At 39.2% G+C, this 18,549-nt stretch overlaps 2 protein-coding genes across 5 annotated transcripts; one reads left to right on the top strand and one right to left on the bottom strand.

The window, feature by feature from the left end:
- Positions 1–581: 581 nt before the first annotated feature.
- On the top strand, positions 582–8,275 carry LOC135113119 (succinate dehydrogenase [ubiquinone] cytochrome b small subunit, mitochondrial-like). The gene is made up of 4 exons (XM_064028174.1): positions 582–696; positions 2,904–3,010; positions 3,859–4,058; positions 5,575–8,275. The coding sequence occupies exons 1-4, from the start codon at positions 657–659 to the stop codon at positions 5,750–5,752; spliced, it is 525 nt and encodes a 174-aa protein (XP_063884244.1). The 5' UTR covers positions 582–656; the 3' UTR covers positions 5,753–8,275.
- On the bottom strand, positions 5,077–16,549 carry LOC135113118 (apolipoprotein D-like). Of its 4 annotated transcripts, none has more exons than XM_064028171.1 (8): positions 16,461–16,549; positions 13,735–13,810; positions 13,208–13,364; positions 12,435–12,568; positions 11,769–11,863; positions 11,321–11,416; positions 10,556–10,676; positions 5,077–5,209 (listed from the first exon to the last, which is right to left on the bottom strand). In XM_064028171.1, the coding sequence occupies exons 1-8, from the start codon at positions 16,507–16,509 to the stop codon at positions 5,101–5,103; spliced, it is 837 nt and encodes a 278-aa protein (XP_063884241.1). In that variant the 5' UTR covers positions 16,510–16,549; the 3' UTR covers positions 5,077–5,100. The 4 variants fall into 4 exon arrangements, with proteins under 4 accessions (XP_063884241.1, XP_063884240.1, XP_063884243.1 ...); XM_064028170.1 differs by having other exon boundaries at positions 5,082–5,212; XM_064028172.1 differs by having other exon boundaries at positions 5,093–5,209; positions 10,529–10,676.
- Between the last annotated feature and the right edge of the window lie 2,000 nt (positions 16,550–18,549).

The following is an 18,549-nucleotide window of genomic DNA, read 5'->3' as shown; positions in this document are numbered from 1 at the left end:
CTATTATTTATTTATTTATTTTTTTATGCATATGTGCTATTTTTCATTCATGTCTCCCACACTCTCCTCAATCCCTTTAATTCAGCTGAGAGTGGAGGGAACACATCGTCTTATTAGCTCCTGTTTAAATCGAGGGGCTGAGAGGATGGTATAAGGAAGGTGATATTGTCTGAGGTAATGGTTGCAGGGGATAATGATGATAGCGACCTTGAAATGTTATCATGAGGGTTTATTTATTTAAGGATTTACGGGTCCAGCAAAAATGCGATTAAATTATTTGGATGCACATGAAATCCATAAATAAGGTATATACGTATTTATAAGTAAAAAAAGTGTGAAATATTTTAGGCTCGTGCTGGTAACTTTTCACTTAAACATACCTAATACATAGAATAATGTAAACAAAAAAATGAATACGTTGATATATTGAAGGTAACAAACTAGTGGAATATATTGAAATGCCTAAAGAAACCTCTAAATCTACATAAACCTGCTTATTATACATATACCACAACATTAAATTAATAAGTACGTTAATATTTAAACATAAAAAAATTACTTGAATCCCTAAGATAACCTAAAACACCAAAATAAATCTTTAAACCCAAGTCTATACCTAAACATCCCGTAAGCTCGTAGTGGCAGTTAGATCCAAGATGGCTGGGTTGCTGGCTCTTCGCGGCCTCTCTAGAAACTGTAAGCCTAAAAACGCCCATTTAAACCACTAATACCTTAACCTTACCTGTATTTCCCGTAATTTAAGGCCTCCATGTACCTGTGGGGTGGATAATAAGGGCGGTAAATAGGGAGATAAGGCGATAAATAAGATGTTTATTTGGGACGGCAATGACGCAATCGTGCCTAACCAGGGAAAGGGAGAAAAATTATTACTAAGTTTTTATTTTATTTTACCTGGAATTCTTTTAGTTAGAAGCTTGTGGGGGGGGGAGGTTGCGGTGTGTCTAGGGCTTGTGTGTGGGTGGTGTGAGGAGAGATGAAGGTAGGATAAGGGAGATATGAGGGGAAATGTGTGTGTATGAATGTATGTATGTTAAGACAGCCGGTGACTTGAATAAATTTTATATTAGGACTGGTTTTGTTTATTTTGAGGGCTGGGGTTTGTTTGTTTGTTGGCTTACTTGATGGGTTTAAAATTGGGCATTATTAGAAAAGACGAACAGTGTAAATATAGGAGTGATGTTTTTTTTTTTATTACTTAATGTCAAACTGTGCATGGTTTCGGTAAATTTATAGTTTAAGCCAATGTCCCCAATCTCTACCCACGGCCCATGGCGTTATTATTAATTTCCGACAAGTAGTGTAATCATTAGAAATGATGTGAATAGTGAGAAGAACAAAATGAGGTAGGTTATTACCACGTAGTGTGTAATGGCTTAAACTATAATAAAACCATGGTTTCTAAGTGTATCGAAGACTGACTTTTTATTTCTCTTTTCCAGGGTGGTTTAATGGTGTGTTAGTCTTTACCTGTCCGATTAAAGATAGACTAATGATAGGATACAACCAATCAGGATGGTGAATGAGCTAGGCCGTCAGACAGTTAGGTAGTTCGGAGCTGTGTGAGTTTATGACTGTGCTTTGGTTTGATGTGACTTATTTATCCATTATTTTTGTTGTGTTAATTACTGAACCATCAGCTGGCTTGGATAAAGTTTGTGTGATGGTTAGTTAACAAGGCCATCTGACAGTCAGGTAGTTAAGACCTTCATGTCATGACAGATGTGTTTTTGTTGCATTTAACGGTTTTATTTATTTATTTATTTATTTATTTATCATCATTATTATTATTATTATTATTATTATTATTATTATTATTATTATTTTATTTTTATTTTTTTGTGGTGTAGTGGTGTTGTGTTAAAACTGTTGGTGCAATGCTGATGTAGTGGTTAACAAGACCATCTGACAGTTTAGTTGTAGCCAGCCTGCCATTATTGAAGTGTTTTGGTTGGACTTACTTTCGGGGTGTTCTTAACGAGCTGTCAGGTGAGCTGGGTGAGCTGTCGGGTGAGCTTGTGGTGGTTAACAAGGGTAGCAGACCGTTAGGTAGTTAAGACCAGCATGCCATTATTGTGGTTGGATTCAATTGTTTCTGTGGGGCTTAATGTTATTTTGGTGTTTGAACTGTCAGCCAGCCTTGTTACTGGCTGTGTGGTGGCTAACAAGGCTGTCTCATCATGTTTTAGTCAGGACATTCATGCTGTTCATTGTTAATTTGTTCTGGTTACATATTAGGGTTTTTGTGGGGTGTAATTGTTTTGGTCTTAACTACCTGTCAGCTAGTCTTGTTAACCCTTTCACTGTGACACAAACAGTTAGCAGCAACAAAAGCAATGTGTGAAGTCTTTACAAGCATCTACAATAAAGTTAGTGATGAAAAAGAACACATTTTGCAATTTCTTTCCAGTTTGAAGATTGGTTGTGGCCATAGAACAAGTAAAGATGTCTCACAGTGATTGGTGATTAGGGAAAGGTGTACCAAGTGGCAGTCAGAGGGTTAATGAATGTGTGGTGGTTAACAAGCCCATCTGACAAGTAGGGGGAGCTAAGACAAGCACTCCATTCAACATAAACATGCTTTGGTTAGATATCTGGATCCTTTTTTGGAGTGTAATTGTGTTTTGGGCAACTACCTGTCAACCAACATGGATTACTGCATCTCTTGTTTGTGTCTTCTTGAATGTTGCTTTGTACTCAATTATTTATCTACCTAGTTATCCCTGCACCTCTCCATCTGAATGTCAATTTGTGTGTTTGTACTTATGTGTGTTTATCTTGGCAGGCGCCGTGAATGCTGATTTATGCTCTGTATTTATCTATGTACTTTTCTATTTGAATATCTATCAGTATAATTATGTGTGTGTGTGTGTGTGTCTCATCAGGTGGTGCGGCGTCACGGTTTGGGGCACTGAGACTAAATGGCCTGTACAGGGTGACCTCGCGACCCCTCCTGCCAGCCACCTGCACCCAGGCCCTGCCCCCTAGTCAGGTAAGCCTCCCCCAGCCTGTCATCCTCATCCCACAGGTGGTTATTCACTCAGCACTAAACAGGTGTGTCTCCCATCACTACCTCATGTTCCACCACCTGGGTCACCTGCCCTCACCTGTTGATTGATTTGATGGGTGTTCTCTTTTACTGTTCCTTATTCTTCTTAATTTTTTATTCTCTTGAAATCTTATGTTTGTCTTTTTTTATCAGTTTTTGGTGTTGTTGTGCAATGCTTGGTTTTAGATTATTGCATTTTTTTTGTGTACTGGTGTGTATTCTTCCTCCCATTGCTCAATTTTTTTATATTCTATTAGGATCTTGCTATTTTTGTTTTTCTTAGTTTTTGTTGCTTTAGTGTAATGGCTTTATAATATTTTTCATAAATTTTATATTGTATTAGTTTGTCAAAATTTAAAATTGGTTGGACGTCACAGATGACAAGCACGTTACCTTGTGAAAAACAGCACAGCTCACCTCATGGAAGCCAAACAACCCTCTTATTGACATGAACTGTTGAGAAGAATTACAGTTTTGTTTTTTGTATAATCTGTACAAGATGATTGCATTTCATTTTTGCCATTGTATTTGTCACCATTGATTTTTATTCTATAAAGTGAAAAAAATTAAATTTAACTCAAGCAGAAGATTCACACCCCTGTTCTCCCTGTGATGGCTGTCACTCCCACACAGCCACATCACCTTGTCATCTTCCTCCACTTACCTCACATGTACTTCCATTCTCTCCCACACTTACCTCCACATCAGCCCCATCTTCCCTGTCTCACCCCCCAATAATCCCCATTCTCTCCTCCCACACCCCTGTCCATCTCACCCTCCCCTCCCCACAGCCACAGCAGCTCCTGGCCACCTCCCTCGTGCGGTCCACAGCCCCAGAGATCGAGCAGGCCGGCCATGACCACGTTCTGCACTGGACGGCGGAGAGGATCCTGACGCTGGTGCTGATGGGGGTCATCCCAGCAGCCTTCGTCTGGCCCACCCCCTCCCTTGAATACTTCATGGCACTGTCCCTCACGCTACACTCCCATTGGTCAGTGCTTGGTGTTTTTTTTTTTTTCTTTCTTTTTGATGGGAAGGGAGGGTTTTTATTTTTCTCTATTTTTCTTCATTGATTTATGTATAGACTTAATTTTTTGTTTACTGTTTAAGAAGGAGTTAATTTGTTCTTTGTATATAAACATAATTCAAATTAGCAAACATCATTGATATTAGCATTTCTATATCTTCATTTATTTATTTATGCAGTGTTTGGTGTCATGATTATTTTATGTTTTCATGTACTTGTGTGCATTTGTGATACAGCATTTATGAGTATTGTTTGGTGCTAATCTGATGTGTTGCCTTTATTTATGCACCTCATTTGATGCTCACTTGTGCATTTTTCTCTGTACTGTATGATATTTTAGTGTACATTTTTCTCTGTACTGTATGACACTACTAAAATTATGCTATCATCTCAAAGGCTGCCAAAAATATGTTCATTGTCATCGACATAACAGATTTGCAGTGTGTCAAGTGTGAAGTGTGTGTTTTTTTCCATCTCAGTTGAAATTAGTCCATTTAAATCCTTGTTGATTAATTTTGATTGCCACCCCAGCTAACTTTGCTATACCTTAATTCATCTCATTCTGTTGTTACCTAAATTAATCTGAGATGGATAAAAATAGAACATTGGTAGAATCTGTGACTAACTCAGTGATGGATGCAAGGAGAGAGAGAGAGAGAGAGAGAGAGAGAGAGAGAGAGAGAGAGAGAGAGAGAGAGAGAGAGAGAGAGAGAGAGAGAGAGTAATAACAGGGAAAAACCTTTAGATGTCCCTTCTCTCTCTCTCTTTCTCTCTCTCCAAACAATATCCCTACAGTACCATAAAAGGAGTCAAAAAGAGAGGGGGGAGGACATCCAAAGTGAGATCACAATTGAGATGGCTGTACCACCGATGACTTAATTCACTCTCAAAATTTGTCATCACAACCACCACACTTTCCCACCTTAACCCCATGCTGGCAATCCTCCCTTCAAGCTATCTAAACTATCAGAACATTTGTAACTTACCAACTTGATCTTAAACTAATCTAATGCACTCTTGTTGTATTGTTGTGGTTTCCAAAGTGGCAGGTGACCTTGGATGGTGCTTTACTTCGGTAGCTCCCATGATTAGTGATTGATGCAAGTGTTGTTTGTCTGCTGGTTGAAAAGAGGAAATGTGATGGATTAATGTGTGCATATTTCATTACTTTTAAAGTTTGAGGACTTCTTACAAATAATTCACACACACACACACACACACACACACACACACACACACACACACACACACACACACACACACACACACACACACACACTACATTACAGGCCACAGACCCACAGGATGTCCCCCCACAGTATGTTTACAAACCACAGTCACTCACTACAGCCTTGCATAGAAATTTCCCTCAATACAGTCAGTGCGCCTTGACTTGCTTCTCACCTCACACCCTACCCTTCCATCACACATTGCACATCACCACCTCCCCTACCCTAAACTCCCCTCACATCCTCTGCAGGGGAGTGGAGGCCATTGTGGTGGACTACATAAGACCCTCTGTGTTTGGCAAGATCATCCCCAAGCTGGCTGTCGGCGCTGTCTATGCCCTGTCCATCGCGACGCTCGGTGGACTCTGCTACTTCATCTACACTGATGTTGGCATTGTCAACGCTGTCAAGCTTCTGTGGAAACTATAATGGTGTCATCTGTACCCCTTCCCTAATCCTCCCTGCCTCTCTGTTCTCCAGCTTCCGTCTCTGTACTATTATTTGGGTGAACTGTTCTCCAAAGTACTGCCGGGCTGCAGCTAAACTAAGTAGAGATTGCTAGCCATGTTTTTGTTAAATTATGCTGTTTTTTTTGTCATTGTCTTTTGTAAATAAATTGTATTGAAAGAGGGAAGTTCGGTTTGGTCTTCTGTCTCTCTGGATTAGTGAGAAGGTCACACTGCAAATTGAAGTCATATCATAAGTTAAAGTGATTACTACTGTCTTACTGTTCCACAGCAAGGCGTCCCTAAGAACAAGGCACAGGTGATGGAGGCTTGTCTTTCATACAGGATCCATCTGAGGAGAATGATGTTTGAAAATCAATCATTTAAACTGTTTCCTATTTATTGGATTATTTCTCAGTCAGCTGTCAGGAGTCAGTGGAGGTGTGTCTTTCGTGTGTAAGCTGTCTGAGAAAAACACTGCTTTTGGGAGTTAGGTTACATTTACACTGACTTCCACTTGCTTTGGTTTACTCCCAACATATTGCAGAGGAAGTACTTTCTTCATAAAACTGCTGTTCCTTCATTGAACATTCCTTTCATTGTTGTGGCAGAGATACTTTGTTAAAGAGGTAATATATAATGAATTTGCCAAACAAAACCAATGTACTGAAGGCATCATCACAAATGCTACACTCCCATAAAAGGATTTCTGGGCCAAATCTATAGGAATGCACAGCAAGAGAACAACAGTTTTATGAAGGAAATACTCCCTGTAATATCAAGCTGAGCTCGGTGACTAGGATGATAAAAAAGCTCATACTTAATGCTTTGGGTGCTGTCTAGGGAAAGATGTAAGTTGCATATACACTGTGCCTTTTTATTTGTCTTGATGCTCTGAAGACACACCCAACTTACAGCGTGACTTACCCCTAACTCTACTGATTTCTGCACATGGCAATCACTCACACAGGCACTTGCTGAGAACCTCCCTGGACAGCACCTGAAGCACTCAAAGTAGTTGGTTATGATGCAAGCACTACAGAGGTGTATAATGTGCTACTAGTGGTGGTGGTGGTGGTGGTGACTGCTGATGAAATGTGGGGAGAAATATGAGTGTTTCTGGGTGAGCAACAGTGTCCCCCTTGTCATGCATAGGTTAGTAAGTGCCACATGGTCAACTGTTGGCTTTGTGCTTAAAACCCATACAGTTCAATTCAACCGATGACGGCAAAAACTACCTCGCTCCATTACACTCTTATTTCACCCTATACTACTCAACGCTCTCACTCCACCCATCCCATCACACTCTTTCTTCACCCCTACCTGGCTGCCCCATCATGATGCTGTGGTGCATGCCTAAATGCTGTGATTTCAATGGGTGAATGTTTAGAAATGTTATTCTTTAATTGGGAGACAGCATGTTACTATTTCTACACTGACTCGAGAATGTATACCTGAAAATGCAGTTCCCTGGCTGAAATGTTAATGTTTGCTTCACAACTACACTGGTTGAATATATTAATTGAAGATGTAGTTTGTTGAGAGCAGCATTAAAATATTAACCTTACACATTTAATTTTTTTTATTATTTTTTTATGTAAGAGGGACACTGGCCTGGGCAACAAAATGATAAAAAAAAAATTGTTAAATGACCTCACTACTACAACAGTTTTGAGTATATATTATAAATGCAACATGCAAGCTGAGACAACAAGTAACAGAGGGAAGCAGCGCATGATAAAAAGCAGCCTTGCATGATGGAGCGCTCAGTTAGGGTGTCAATGCAATGGATGTAATGTGACTGAAACCTGGAGCCTCTACACTCAACACTTGCATCTCAGCTGAGGGGAGAGAGGAAAACATCACTCCTTACTTGCGTCATGAGACAGTTCTAAGTACATATCTAAAAATAACCCTTGTCACTCCTTGCTTGTGTCTTAGAACAGTTTCATGCACACCTCCAAACTTGTAAGAAAATATAGAGGCATGCATAAGAAATTTAGAAAAAAATACTCATCTGTTGCTATTTAAATGAAGGGACAATTTCATGCTTATCTCAATGAAAACCAATACATAGACAATTCAGTTCAGGGTGGAAATGACAACTACTTACCCATCATCACCCAACAAATAAAGAACTTCCAATCTCCCCTACAGTTTCATGCCAAGTGTTAAGTGAAGAGGTCACAGCAGCACAAATCACAACAGCTTAGTGCGTCCCCTCTCACGTCCCTCCCTTCTGCTCCCATTCCTTCCACTTATGTATGACTGCTGCAGGAGAAGGCACCAGCAACACCACCACATCCTCCTTGTCTCTGAGGTGCAAGGCAGACGAGGAGGATGAGCTATAAGTGAAATTGGTCGAATTTCACTGCCACCCGAAACTTGAAAAATTCTTGTTAATATGCAACTGAAGGCAAGGATTTATGTATCGTGGAATTTATCTTTTTTTTTTTTTGCACTGGATTGATTGTACATATATGAATAAAGTATCGGACTTGTTAAACGTGACTTTGTATTTCTGGTGACTTATGACCCATGTACAGTACTGCCTGAGTGTCGGCTGCACCTTGCTGATTGATTGGTAATGTGCTGGCCTCTCATGCTCAGCTGCTGGGTTGGACTCCTATGGCACCCTTCTCCTTAAGTTCAGATTTTAAGTTCCCCTATAAATTGCTCAGTATTTCAGTGTATCAGTCTATCCATTAATCTTGCCACTATCATGTTTCTATTCATCACTCCATCAATCTGGCTGGCATCTCTACCATGAAGAAAAAGTGAGGCAAGGGTTTGACTTCTAACGCGACACCTTTCTCCTCAAGCTCTGAGTTAACTGAGTTTCCAGATGAAGTGTTCAGTATTTCAGTGTGTCAGTCTATTAACCTTATCACTATCATGCCTTTCTCTTCATCTATCAGACAGGCTGGCATCTCTATAATGAGGAATAAGTGAGACGACACACATATGCACCTTCCCTTCAATGAGGAATAAGTGAGAGACACACACACACACACACACAATAATTCTTTAGAGCTGAAGTGAAATGCAGAAATTCCCAAGACAAGCAGGTGATAGGAAAATGTAGAAAGCTGTTTATCAACTTTCTACTTCATAAAGGAAATTAAGTTACTGGTGAAAAGCAAGTGCCTGAGGATGGACGGCAGGTCACTGCACTGACACGGAACAATTACTGTGAGGCTGACACACTTTTACATATTTATAATTGACAGTTCCAGACCAGCTGACTTACTGCTGGAGTGTATATCTAATGACACACACACACACACACACACACACACACCAGAAATTGAATTCAACCAGTTAGACTTCATTCTGTAAACACACACACACACACACACACACACACACACACACACACACACACACAATGTAAATACACATATTCTAATATGGAAAAAAAAAAAAAAAAAAAAAAAAAAAAAAAAAAAAATATATATATATATATATATATATATATATATATATATATATATATATATATATACGAGTATATATATATATATATATATATATATATATATATATATATATATATATATATATATATATATATATATATATATAAGTAAACACAGAGACTGGATACTAATAAAAACAAAGAGGAGTAAAGAGAGGGAAGATGTTTGAATATTATAATAAATACGACCAACACACAAAATACAAATACTTAAAGATGAACTACAAAAGTATGAGTGCTAATAAATACAACTACAACTCAGAAACACAAATACTTAGAGATAAACTACAAGAAAAGTATGAATGCTAATAAATACTTCAACACAAAAATATAGATAAGGAAGATGAACAAGAAAAGTTTGAAAGATGAATATAGCTTTCCCCACAGAAATACAGATACTTCAGACAAATAAAAACAACAAGATAAAGAGGCGAGGAGCACACATCAATCAGGGGGGGATGATAAAAAAAAAAAAAAAAAAAAAAAAAAAAAAAAAAAAAAAAAAAAACACACACACACACACAAGAACATATCTAACTAAACTCAGGCCATTTATAGCTCTTCCTCCCCCCTGACACACCCACCTGCCTCAATACAAACTGACCTAAACCCTTCCAAACACTGCCCTTCTTCTTCTTCTCCTTGACCTTATTAATCCCTGGTGGGGTTGGCTGGTATTAAGTGTTGTTGCCAATAACCTGTCTAGTGCATTCCTCTCCCTTCAGGTTAAGTTAGGTTACATAAACAACTACAGTACAGCTACACATACACACACACACACATCACCCTGACCAGCAGAGTGAAGACTACAAGAGATGAGAGGCAAGGAAAGCACATCAACTGAAGGATAAAAGACTGGATGAATACAGGACCATATTCTGAAACACTTCTGGCCACACCTTCACTACTTTCAAAAGGCTCTACTTGAAGATAAATATGTTTTTAAGAGCATTTTCATGGTTCCAATGACAGATTAATAACATTTCTTCATAATTAACTGGAGAAACCCTCTTGAGGACCCAGCTAATCATCTCTGTGGCCTTTGACAAGTTGTGGTGAGAGAGCAAAGCATTTCAGAACACAGGTCATAGACAGACAGAACCACTTAATTGTAGCTCAGGGAGGTTTGAAGACACTTATCCTCCAATTTCAATGATCTTTTTTGACCTCGGTTTAACAAATGGCACTCTAGCGGGCCTTTCTTTTTTATGTTTTATTGCCCTTGGCCAGTGCATCTTATACTACAACTACATAAAAACACACACACATCACCACAAGCACCTTCACTACTGATGGTTGTTAATGCACCTCGTTCTGTCCTGCCGTATGAGGAGGGAGGTGTCCAGGCCGAGCGATGTGGCAACCTCCTTGGCCTGCTGGATGGTGACTGCCGTTGGGATCTGCATCTTGGACAGCAGCCACAGGATCTCTGCAGGAGTGACTGTGTTATGGAGGGCAGGAAGTGTGAAGGTTGAGGCTGTGAACCGAGAGTGTAGGAAGTGAAAGAAGGTTGTGTTTGGGGAACTAACTGAGTAGGAAGGTCACAGAAGTGGAGGAGATGAAGGGTAGGGATTGGGAATTGAATAAGGAGTAAGGGAGGTCTCAGGAGTGGAATAGATGAAGGGTGGAGATTGGGGAACTGAGTGAGGAGGAGGGGTCTCAGGAGTAGGTGTAGGGTAAGCGAGTGTCATTATGAAGGGAAGGGTATGAAGCAGCATATGTTGTTGGGCCTTTCTGTGGATGTGTGTGGCCAGCTGTACTGTGCCTAAGCCCCTGAGGTGTAGGAGGATGGAACAAGGCTTACCTTACCACCAGAGGACAAGGCAAAGAGAGAGAGTGTGTGTGTGTGTGTGTGTGTGTGGACTGCAGTTGCTTTCTAATTGTATAAATGATGTTTTACTTATATTCCAATACTATTTATATTGTCTGTACTTATAAGCTGTGGACAATAACCTTATCTATCTATCTATCTATCTATCTGTGTGGTGCTTTGTCTAGGCCACCCTGGTATATCATTAAGAGATGCTAGTGAACTGATAAAGGACCAGACGCAGGCCATGTAGCAAGCCGTACCAGTGTGGGCCACACCGAGGGGGAGGTCCTTGCACTGCCAGGCCAGGGCGTAGTGGGTGTAGTCAGTCTCCAGGATCTGGTACTGCCCCCTCAAGACTGAAAGGAGCAGTGGTGGTGGTGGTGGTGATGGTAATACATGTTTTTTTATGGCAAAGGACACAAATTAATCTCATCACTTTCAAAACTACGGTGGATTAAATGCTTGGGGAGATTCTAGTAGTGGTGGTAGTTGTATTTTCTGAAGGATGTAAATTAAACCTACTACCTATCTTCAAAAAAACTATATCAGACTAAATGCTTATAGATAGTAGTAGTAGTAGCAGTAGAAAAAAAACAATAGTAGCAGCAGTCCTCGAATATATAAACTTATGAGCACAAAACCTCCTTCCCTTCCTCCTTTCCACACACACACACACACACACACACACACACACACACACACACGTACAGGGGATGTTGGGTTGTTCCACAACATACGAGAGTCTTCCTGGTTCCTTCTCATCAAAGGTAAGCGCGTTCTCAATACTGTTGACATGACCCAACCTGGAACAACAAGAAAATTCATCAACACATTCCAACACTTCCCTCTTCAAATGTAGTTGAGACAAGGCACATACATACATACATACATTCTTACTCTGTTTCCCAAGGCTATATATATCATTAGTCACGTTCTAGTTGTTTCAAATTGTTAATACATACATACATACATACATACATATATACATACATGCATACATACATGCATACGTAAATACAAATTTACAAGCATTAATTCCATAGGCAAGCTCAGTCGGTCCTTATTAAAGTCCTAAAGGCAAGAGCTGGTTTAGCCTTGGTTTAGCATTATGGGGCATTAGTCATGTCGGAATCTTCTGAATAGGAGGAGGAGGAGGAGGAGGAGGAGGAGGAGGAGGAGGAGAACACACATAAGTAGTAATGGTATTAATAATAAGTAACATCAGCATCCATAACAGTAAGAGAAACACCCATAAAAGAAGTAGTAGTAGTAGTAGTAGTAGTAGTAGTAGTGGTAGTAGTAGTAGTAGTAGCACAGCACCATCCATAAAAAAAACTAATAAAAACCACCACCACCACCACCACCACCACATACAGCCTGTCCGTCCAATCCAGCCGGGTGTAGTAGCCTCGGTCTGCTTCAAAGAGGTAGTTCTCCACCCAGCAGATCCCCGCCAGATGCTCATAGGACACAAAGTACCGCTCGATCTCATTCCACGCGCCCAGGAACTGATGGAGAGAGAATGGGGGGAAGGGAGAAGAAGGGAAGGGGAGGGGAAGGGGAGGGAGGAGAGGAATCAGATGAAGTGTAACCGTAAATCTGGGATAGGCTTCTATTTTTAAAAGCAAAGTAAACTCTTGTGGTAGTTTAATAAGTATTCTAGATAAAAACAAAAGAAAAGAACACAAAGGAAAACAAAAATAAATTAAAACGAGAAGGTATTTATTTTTATTTATTTATTTTTGTTATTGATGTAGAATATACTTATTAAACTACCACGTATTAATCACACTAACTTCCATCCACTAGATTCTGTTGAACTGTCGAAATCATAAAAAAAAGAGAATGAAGAAAAAATAAAAAGAGAGAGAAAAGAACAAAGGAAAGGAAAGAGTAAGAAAGAAAAAAAGGAAAAGAAAAGGAAAAGGAAAGAAAGAAAAAGACAAAGAAAAAAAGAAATGAAAAGAGAAAAGGCAAGACAAAAGAAATAAAAGAAAAAAAAGGAAAAGGAGGGAACGAAAGGAAGAAAAGAAAGAAGGAAAGAAAGAACAAGAAAAAAATAGAAAAAGAAAACAAAAGAAAAACAAACAAATAAATAAAACAAAATCAAACCAATAAGATCACCTTAAAGAACACCTCTCACTCACTTTATCAGGGTCGAAGTCCTTTTTGGAGGGAATAGAAGGGCAACGTCCAGGCAGCACCACCTGTCCGTCTGCCCGCCTCCCCTGCAGCAGTAGTAGCAGCAACAGTGACGGGAGGAGGAGAGCGGGAAGACACAGACGGGGCCACGCCATTATAGATCTGTAGGGAAAGAGATGAAATGAAGTTAAAGAAATGCCATTGAGGGTGTGAGGAATGAAAAATTAATTGAAATGTATTTTGATAATGTAAAATTGAGGGTATGTAGAAAGAAACGAAGTGGAAATGTATATAAATGAAGTAAAATTGAGGATGTGCAGAAAAAAATAGATCTCGATTGGAAAAAAAAAAAAACTGAAAATATTGTATGTAAATAGAAAGAAGGAAAAAAAAGAAATACATTTAAAGGGACGTCATTAAAGATTTTAGGAAAGAAAAAGAAGCTGAAATGGAGAGAGAGAGAGAGAGAGAGAGAGAGAGAGAGAGAGAGAGAGAGAGAGAGAGAGAGAGAGAGAGAGAGAGAAAGCATTACCTCCTTTGACCAAGACGCGGAGAGCAGCAGCCACCCACACCACTGACTCGTACAAACTGACGCGGTGAACTGAAGACTGAACAGAGAGAATTTGGGAACACGCGAAAAGGAGGAGGAGGAGGAGGAGGAGGAGGAGGAGGAGGAGGAGGAGGAGGAGGATGGAGGACGAAGGGAGGGTAGGAAGGAGGGAGAGAGAGGGGGAGGAGGAAGATGAGGAGGAAAGACGCTGAGAGAGAGAGAGAGAGAGAGAGAGAGAGAGAGAGAGAGAGAGAGAGAGAGAGAGAGAGAGAGAGAGAGAGAGAGAGAGAGAGAGAGAGAGAGGCATTAGAAAGGGAGGAATGAAGGAAGGGAGGGGTAGACTGGAGAATGAGGATAAAGGGAGAGAGAGAGAGAGAGAGAGAGAGAGAGAGAGAGAGAGAGAGAGAGAGAGAGAGAGAGAGAGAGAGAGAGAGAGAAAAGGGAAGATGGGGAAGGAAAGGAGAGAGGGAATGTTTGGGACGCAGGCAGACTAGGTAAAAGGGAGGAGATGGGAAGGAGAGAGGGAGAGGGAGAGGGAGGGATATGCAGGGTTAGATAACAAACTTTCTCTTCATTAACTTTCACATGTAGATCTAAAAAATAATGATACATATTCACAGCACGTCCTCTTCTACTGTTTTCACTACTACTACTACTACTACTACTACTACTACTACTACTACCGTCATACATCTTAATTCTGTGCTAGTCAGTCTGTACTATCATATTTTCGTTTGTCTTGGCTTTTAAACTACTACTACTACTACTACTACTACTACTACTACTACCAGCACAGCCTTCCCTTCTCATAATCTTTCCCCGTCATTCCCTTTCACTTTTCCCTCCCTCTTCTTCTTCCTCTTCCCTCATTACATCATAACCTCCACTTATTTCCTTTTCTTAACTCATCTTCGTTTGTCTCACTCATCTCCACTCATCACTCGCGCCCCCAGCCCATGCACGTGGCCCCAATAGCCTCAGTTTCTACACCAGCCTGGAGTGCGCTACAGTTCCGGTTCCCAGGGCCAGTGTGTCTCGGAACTGGTTGCGTTGAGTCTAGCCTAGCGCGAGAAAAAAAGAAAAAAAAAGAAAAAAAAAAAAAAAAAAATCTTGCTTATTTATTTATTTATTTACTACTTTTTTCTTTACTTTCAGATCGAGGTCGCATCTTACACTGGTTTCTTTCTCTCTCTCTCTCTTGATCTGATGAAAAAGAAAATATATAACAGTACATTATAAATAGAAATTGTTTGTTGTTGTTGTTGTTGTTGTTATTACTCGCTAAACTGCACTTTTTTTTTTACTTTCTCTTCTCTACCTCAAACCACATAGCAGATGTCAGCTCTCTCTCTCTCTCTCTCTCTCTCTCTCTCTCTCTCAAATATTAATCTATTTATCTACATTTCTTCTAAAGTAGGAATTTAATAATAAAAGCGAAGGATAGAAGGAAACGAAGGAGGGAAGAGGGAAGGAAAGAGAAGAGAGGGGGAAGAGAAGAGAAGAGAAGGGAAGGGAAGGAAGGAGCTTGCGGAGAGAAGGGAAGAGAGGGAGATTGAAGGAGAAATAGGTGAGAGGAAGGAAGGGGGTGGGGGTAAGAGAGACGGAGAGGAAGGAGGAGGAGGAGGAGGAGGGAAGGGAAAGAAGGGGAGGAAGAGGAGAGGGGGAGGAGAGGAGCAAATACCAGAACAAGGAGAGAGAGAGAGAGAGAGAGAGAGAGAGAGAGAGAGAGAGAGAGAGAGAGAGTTCCTAGTTCGTTCATAACCTACATTACTAACTAGGGAAACACTTGAAAATCCGACAATTCAAGTGGGGCCTTCTGAAATAGTAATGAGACGAGTATTTTTGTGGGTTTTTTTTTTTTTCTTGTTCTAGTGACAGATTAACAAGATTTCTACATAATTAACAGGTGAAATAATCTTTGGAAACTGCTTAACCACTCTGCGGCCTTTGATAATGGTCGTGGTGGGAGAGCAGAGAATTTGGAGAATATGAACCTTAAAAGTGAGGCTTCGGTGCTTCGTTTTCTGTCACTCGTTCATGGCTATCTCCCGTTTTCTCTCGTCAACTCGTCCTCGGTTCATTAATGTTGATATGGCAAACCCTACAGCCTATTGTACCTTTGTGTTTGTGGATTAGTGAATAGTGTTTTATAATTAAGTTTTTAATCTTGTGAAGTTTGCCTCAATAATTGCGCACCAAGTACCTTAATTAAGTCACCTGTTCTTGTTACCTGTATTGACTTGAGTACTAAAAGCTTTCCACATTTTCCCTTTTACTATTCTCCTCGTCTTTTCATCTCTAGAATCTCATTATGGAGAGATAAACACTTAATTTATCAGTATTTTTTCATGTCTCGACCGCCACACCACCTTCTTTAAAATTAGTCATATTTTTCCGTACCCCTCCGCTCATCATCACTGCCAGCACCACACACTGATAGCCTAGACATTACTGCACTTATAATCCATTTCTCATCTTCCTCAGAGGCTTGGGAGCGACGACATTTGAGAATATATGAAGACAATTACTCCTTCACTGTTGCCTTTTTGAACCCAACACTCCATTCATCCAGTCTCGGGTGCAGCATCGCTCCCTCCTCAACCCACCAAACTACTTTCCCACTTTCTCCTTAGTTTTCCGCTCACCATTGCTATCAACACCATATACCGATACCTCAATCCCTAGTGCACCTATAACCCATTACTCACCTTTCTCAGTGGCTTGATAGCGCCGATATTTGAAGATAAATGAAGACATATCCTCTCTCTCACCGCCATTGGTACTAGCTCGGATTCGGTGCTGGTGGCGGACGCTAGATGGCTTGCTGGGTACGGTCACAAGCATAGTTATTAGATGTCACGTTTTTCCATCCTATATTAAGGGTTATGTAGTGAATTATAAAGGTCTAGATATACTTAAAAATATCAGTTTTAAAGGTAAGGGCTTAATAAAGTGTTTTAAGGAGAATAAAAGGTGTATTAACCAAAGCCATAGATATATATTTCTTTTCCTGTTTTTTTTAAGGTCGCCATCGCTGCTGTCAATGTTACAGACCGTAGTGGTTGTATTGTCACGAAGGAGGAGGAGAAGGAAGAAGAGGAAGAGGAAGAGAAGGAAGCATTCACAAGTCACCTAACTAACTTCACTTGTAAATCTTATTCTTTATATTTGGGTTGACAAGAAAATAGAGGGGAATTTTTTGGGCTAATGGTAATAATAATAATAAAAAAAAATCTATTATTATAAAGTAGTTTGAATTTTTGTAGAGAAAGAAAGAAGAAAAGAAGTGAAGAAAACTCGAAAGTGAATGAAAGTTTTTTTTTGAGATTTATAAAAGGAGGTTATTATTATTGTTGTTGCTGTATTTGTTATATTATTATTATTATTATTATTATTATTATTATTATTATTGATATTATTATTATTATTGATATTATCATTATTATCATTGTTATCATTATTACTATTATTTTCCTCTTACTCTCCCTCCTCTCCTCTTCCCTCTCACTATTTATTCCTCTCTCTCTCTCTCTCTCTCTCTCTCTCTCTCTCTCTCTCTCTCTCTCTCTCTCTCTCTCTCTCTCTCTCTCTCTCTTTTCTCCTTCTCTCCTTGTTATAAACATTCACAAATGTAATAAATACATAAAAAAGACCTAGATTAACTATTCTGAAATAATAATAATAATAATAATAATAATAATAATAATAATAATAATAATAATAATAATAATGAATATTAATAGTAATTCTTAACTCTAAACAAAGGTACAAAATATCACACTAGTTCACTTAATTAATAATAACAACACAGGAAAACATCATTATATACAAGAGAACTTAATTTCACAAGCCGTTATATATATATAATTTTAATGATTTTTTTTTGTTATTATAATAACTTTTACTCTTAGATTCTTGCTTCATACACGCTTTATTCATGTAGATTCTTATTTATCTTATTTTATTTGTTTTTTTTAATCTAAACTTCTCAAATCTCCCGCGTCTTTGCAGCCACGGATCTCAAAATACATAGATTGGCTAACTCGACGCCATGTTTGAAGCCCACTGCCGCCATCTTGGAAATCCTTCAGTTCGAGTGCCGTCAACACTCCCTGAGAACCAGAGGGACACAACTGAACATTTCAGTGTGTATTGTTAAACTTTTTTTTTCTTTTCTTTCTTTTCATAACCCAAGAAAAAAAAAAAAAAAAAAGGAAAGCAAGATGGCGGCCGCGGGCTTCAGCAGTGGCGTCGAGTCAGCCAATCCCTGTATATGTGGCGTGGAGACTATACACCTTGCTAAAATGTGGAAGGTTATACATCTTTGCAAAGTTCCGCACACCTATGCACTTTATCAAATTGGAAGTGTGTTCATGCTGTACATCATTATCATTATTGTCTTTCCTTGCAACGTATTAGGAACTAGACATTTTTGCAAACCTTTCAGGGCCAAACATTACCGTCATTATTCTTCACTCATATATTTACACAAATTTCTGCTGCCATGAAAATCTTCGTTTTTTTTTTTTTTTTGTTTCTGAGTCTTTTTTTTTCCTTTTCTCTCTCCTTTTTTTCATATATTTCAAACATTTCTTTTCCTCAAATGTACAGTTCTTTACAACGATAAAACACTTTTTATAACCACTACCAAAAAAAAAAAAAAAAAAAATGCTGCTTACACTTTTGAAAGCTACAAATTCTAAGAAACCTTCCGTATTTGAATTGAAGGCATAACATCTTAAAAAAGACAAACAAACAAACAAACAAACAAACAAACCGCTATTTGTAATGATAAAC

The sequence above is a fragment of the Scylla paramamosain genome, chromosome 25 (assembly GCF_035594125.1).
Source record: "Scylla paramamosain isolate STU-SP2022 chromosome 25, ASM3559412v1, whole genome shotgun sequence".
NCBI lineage: Eukaryota > Metazoa > Arthropoda > Malacostraca > Decapoda > Portunidae > Scylla > Scylla paramamosain.
The sequence above is the reverse complement of the archived record's forward strand: the minus strand, read 5'-3'. Positions and strand labels throughout refer to the sequence as shown.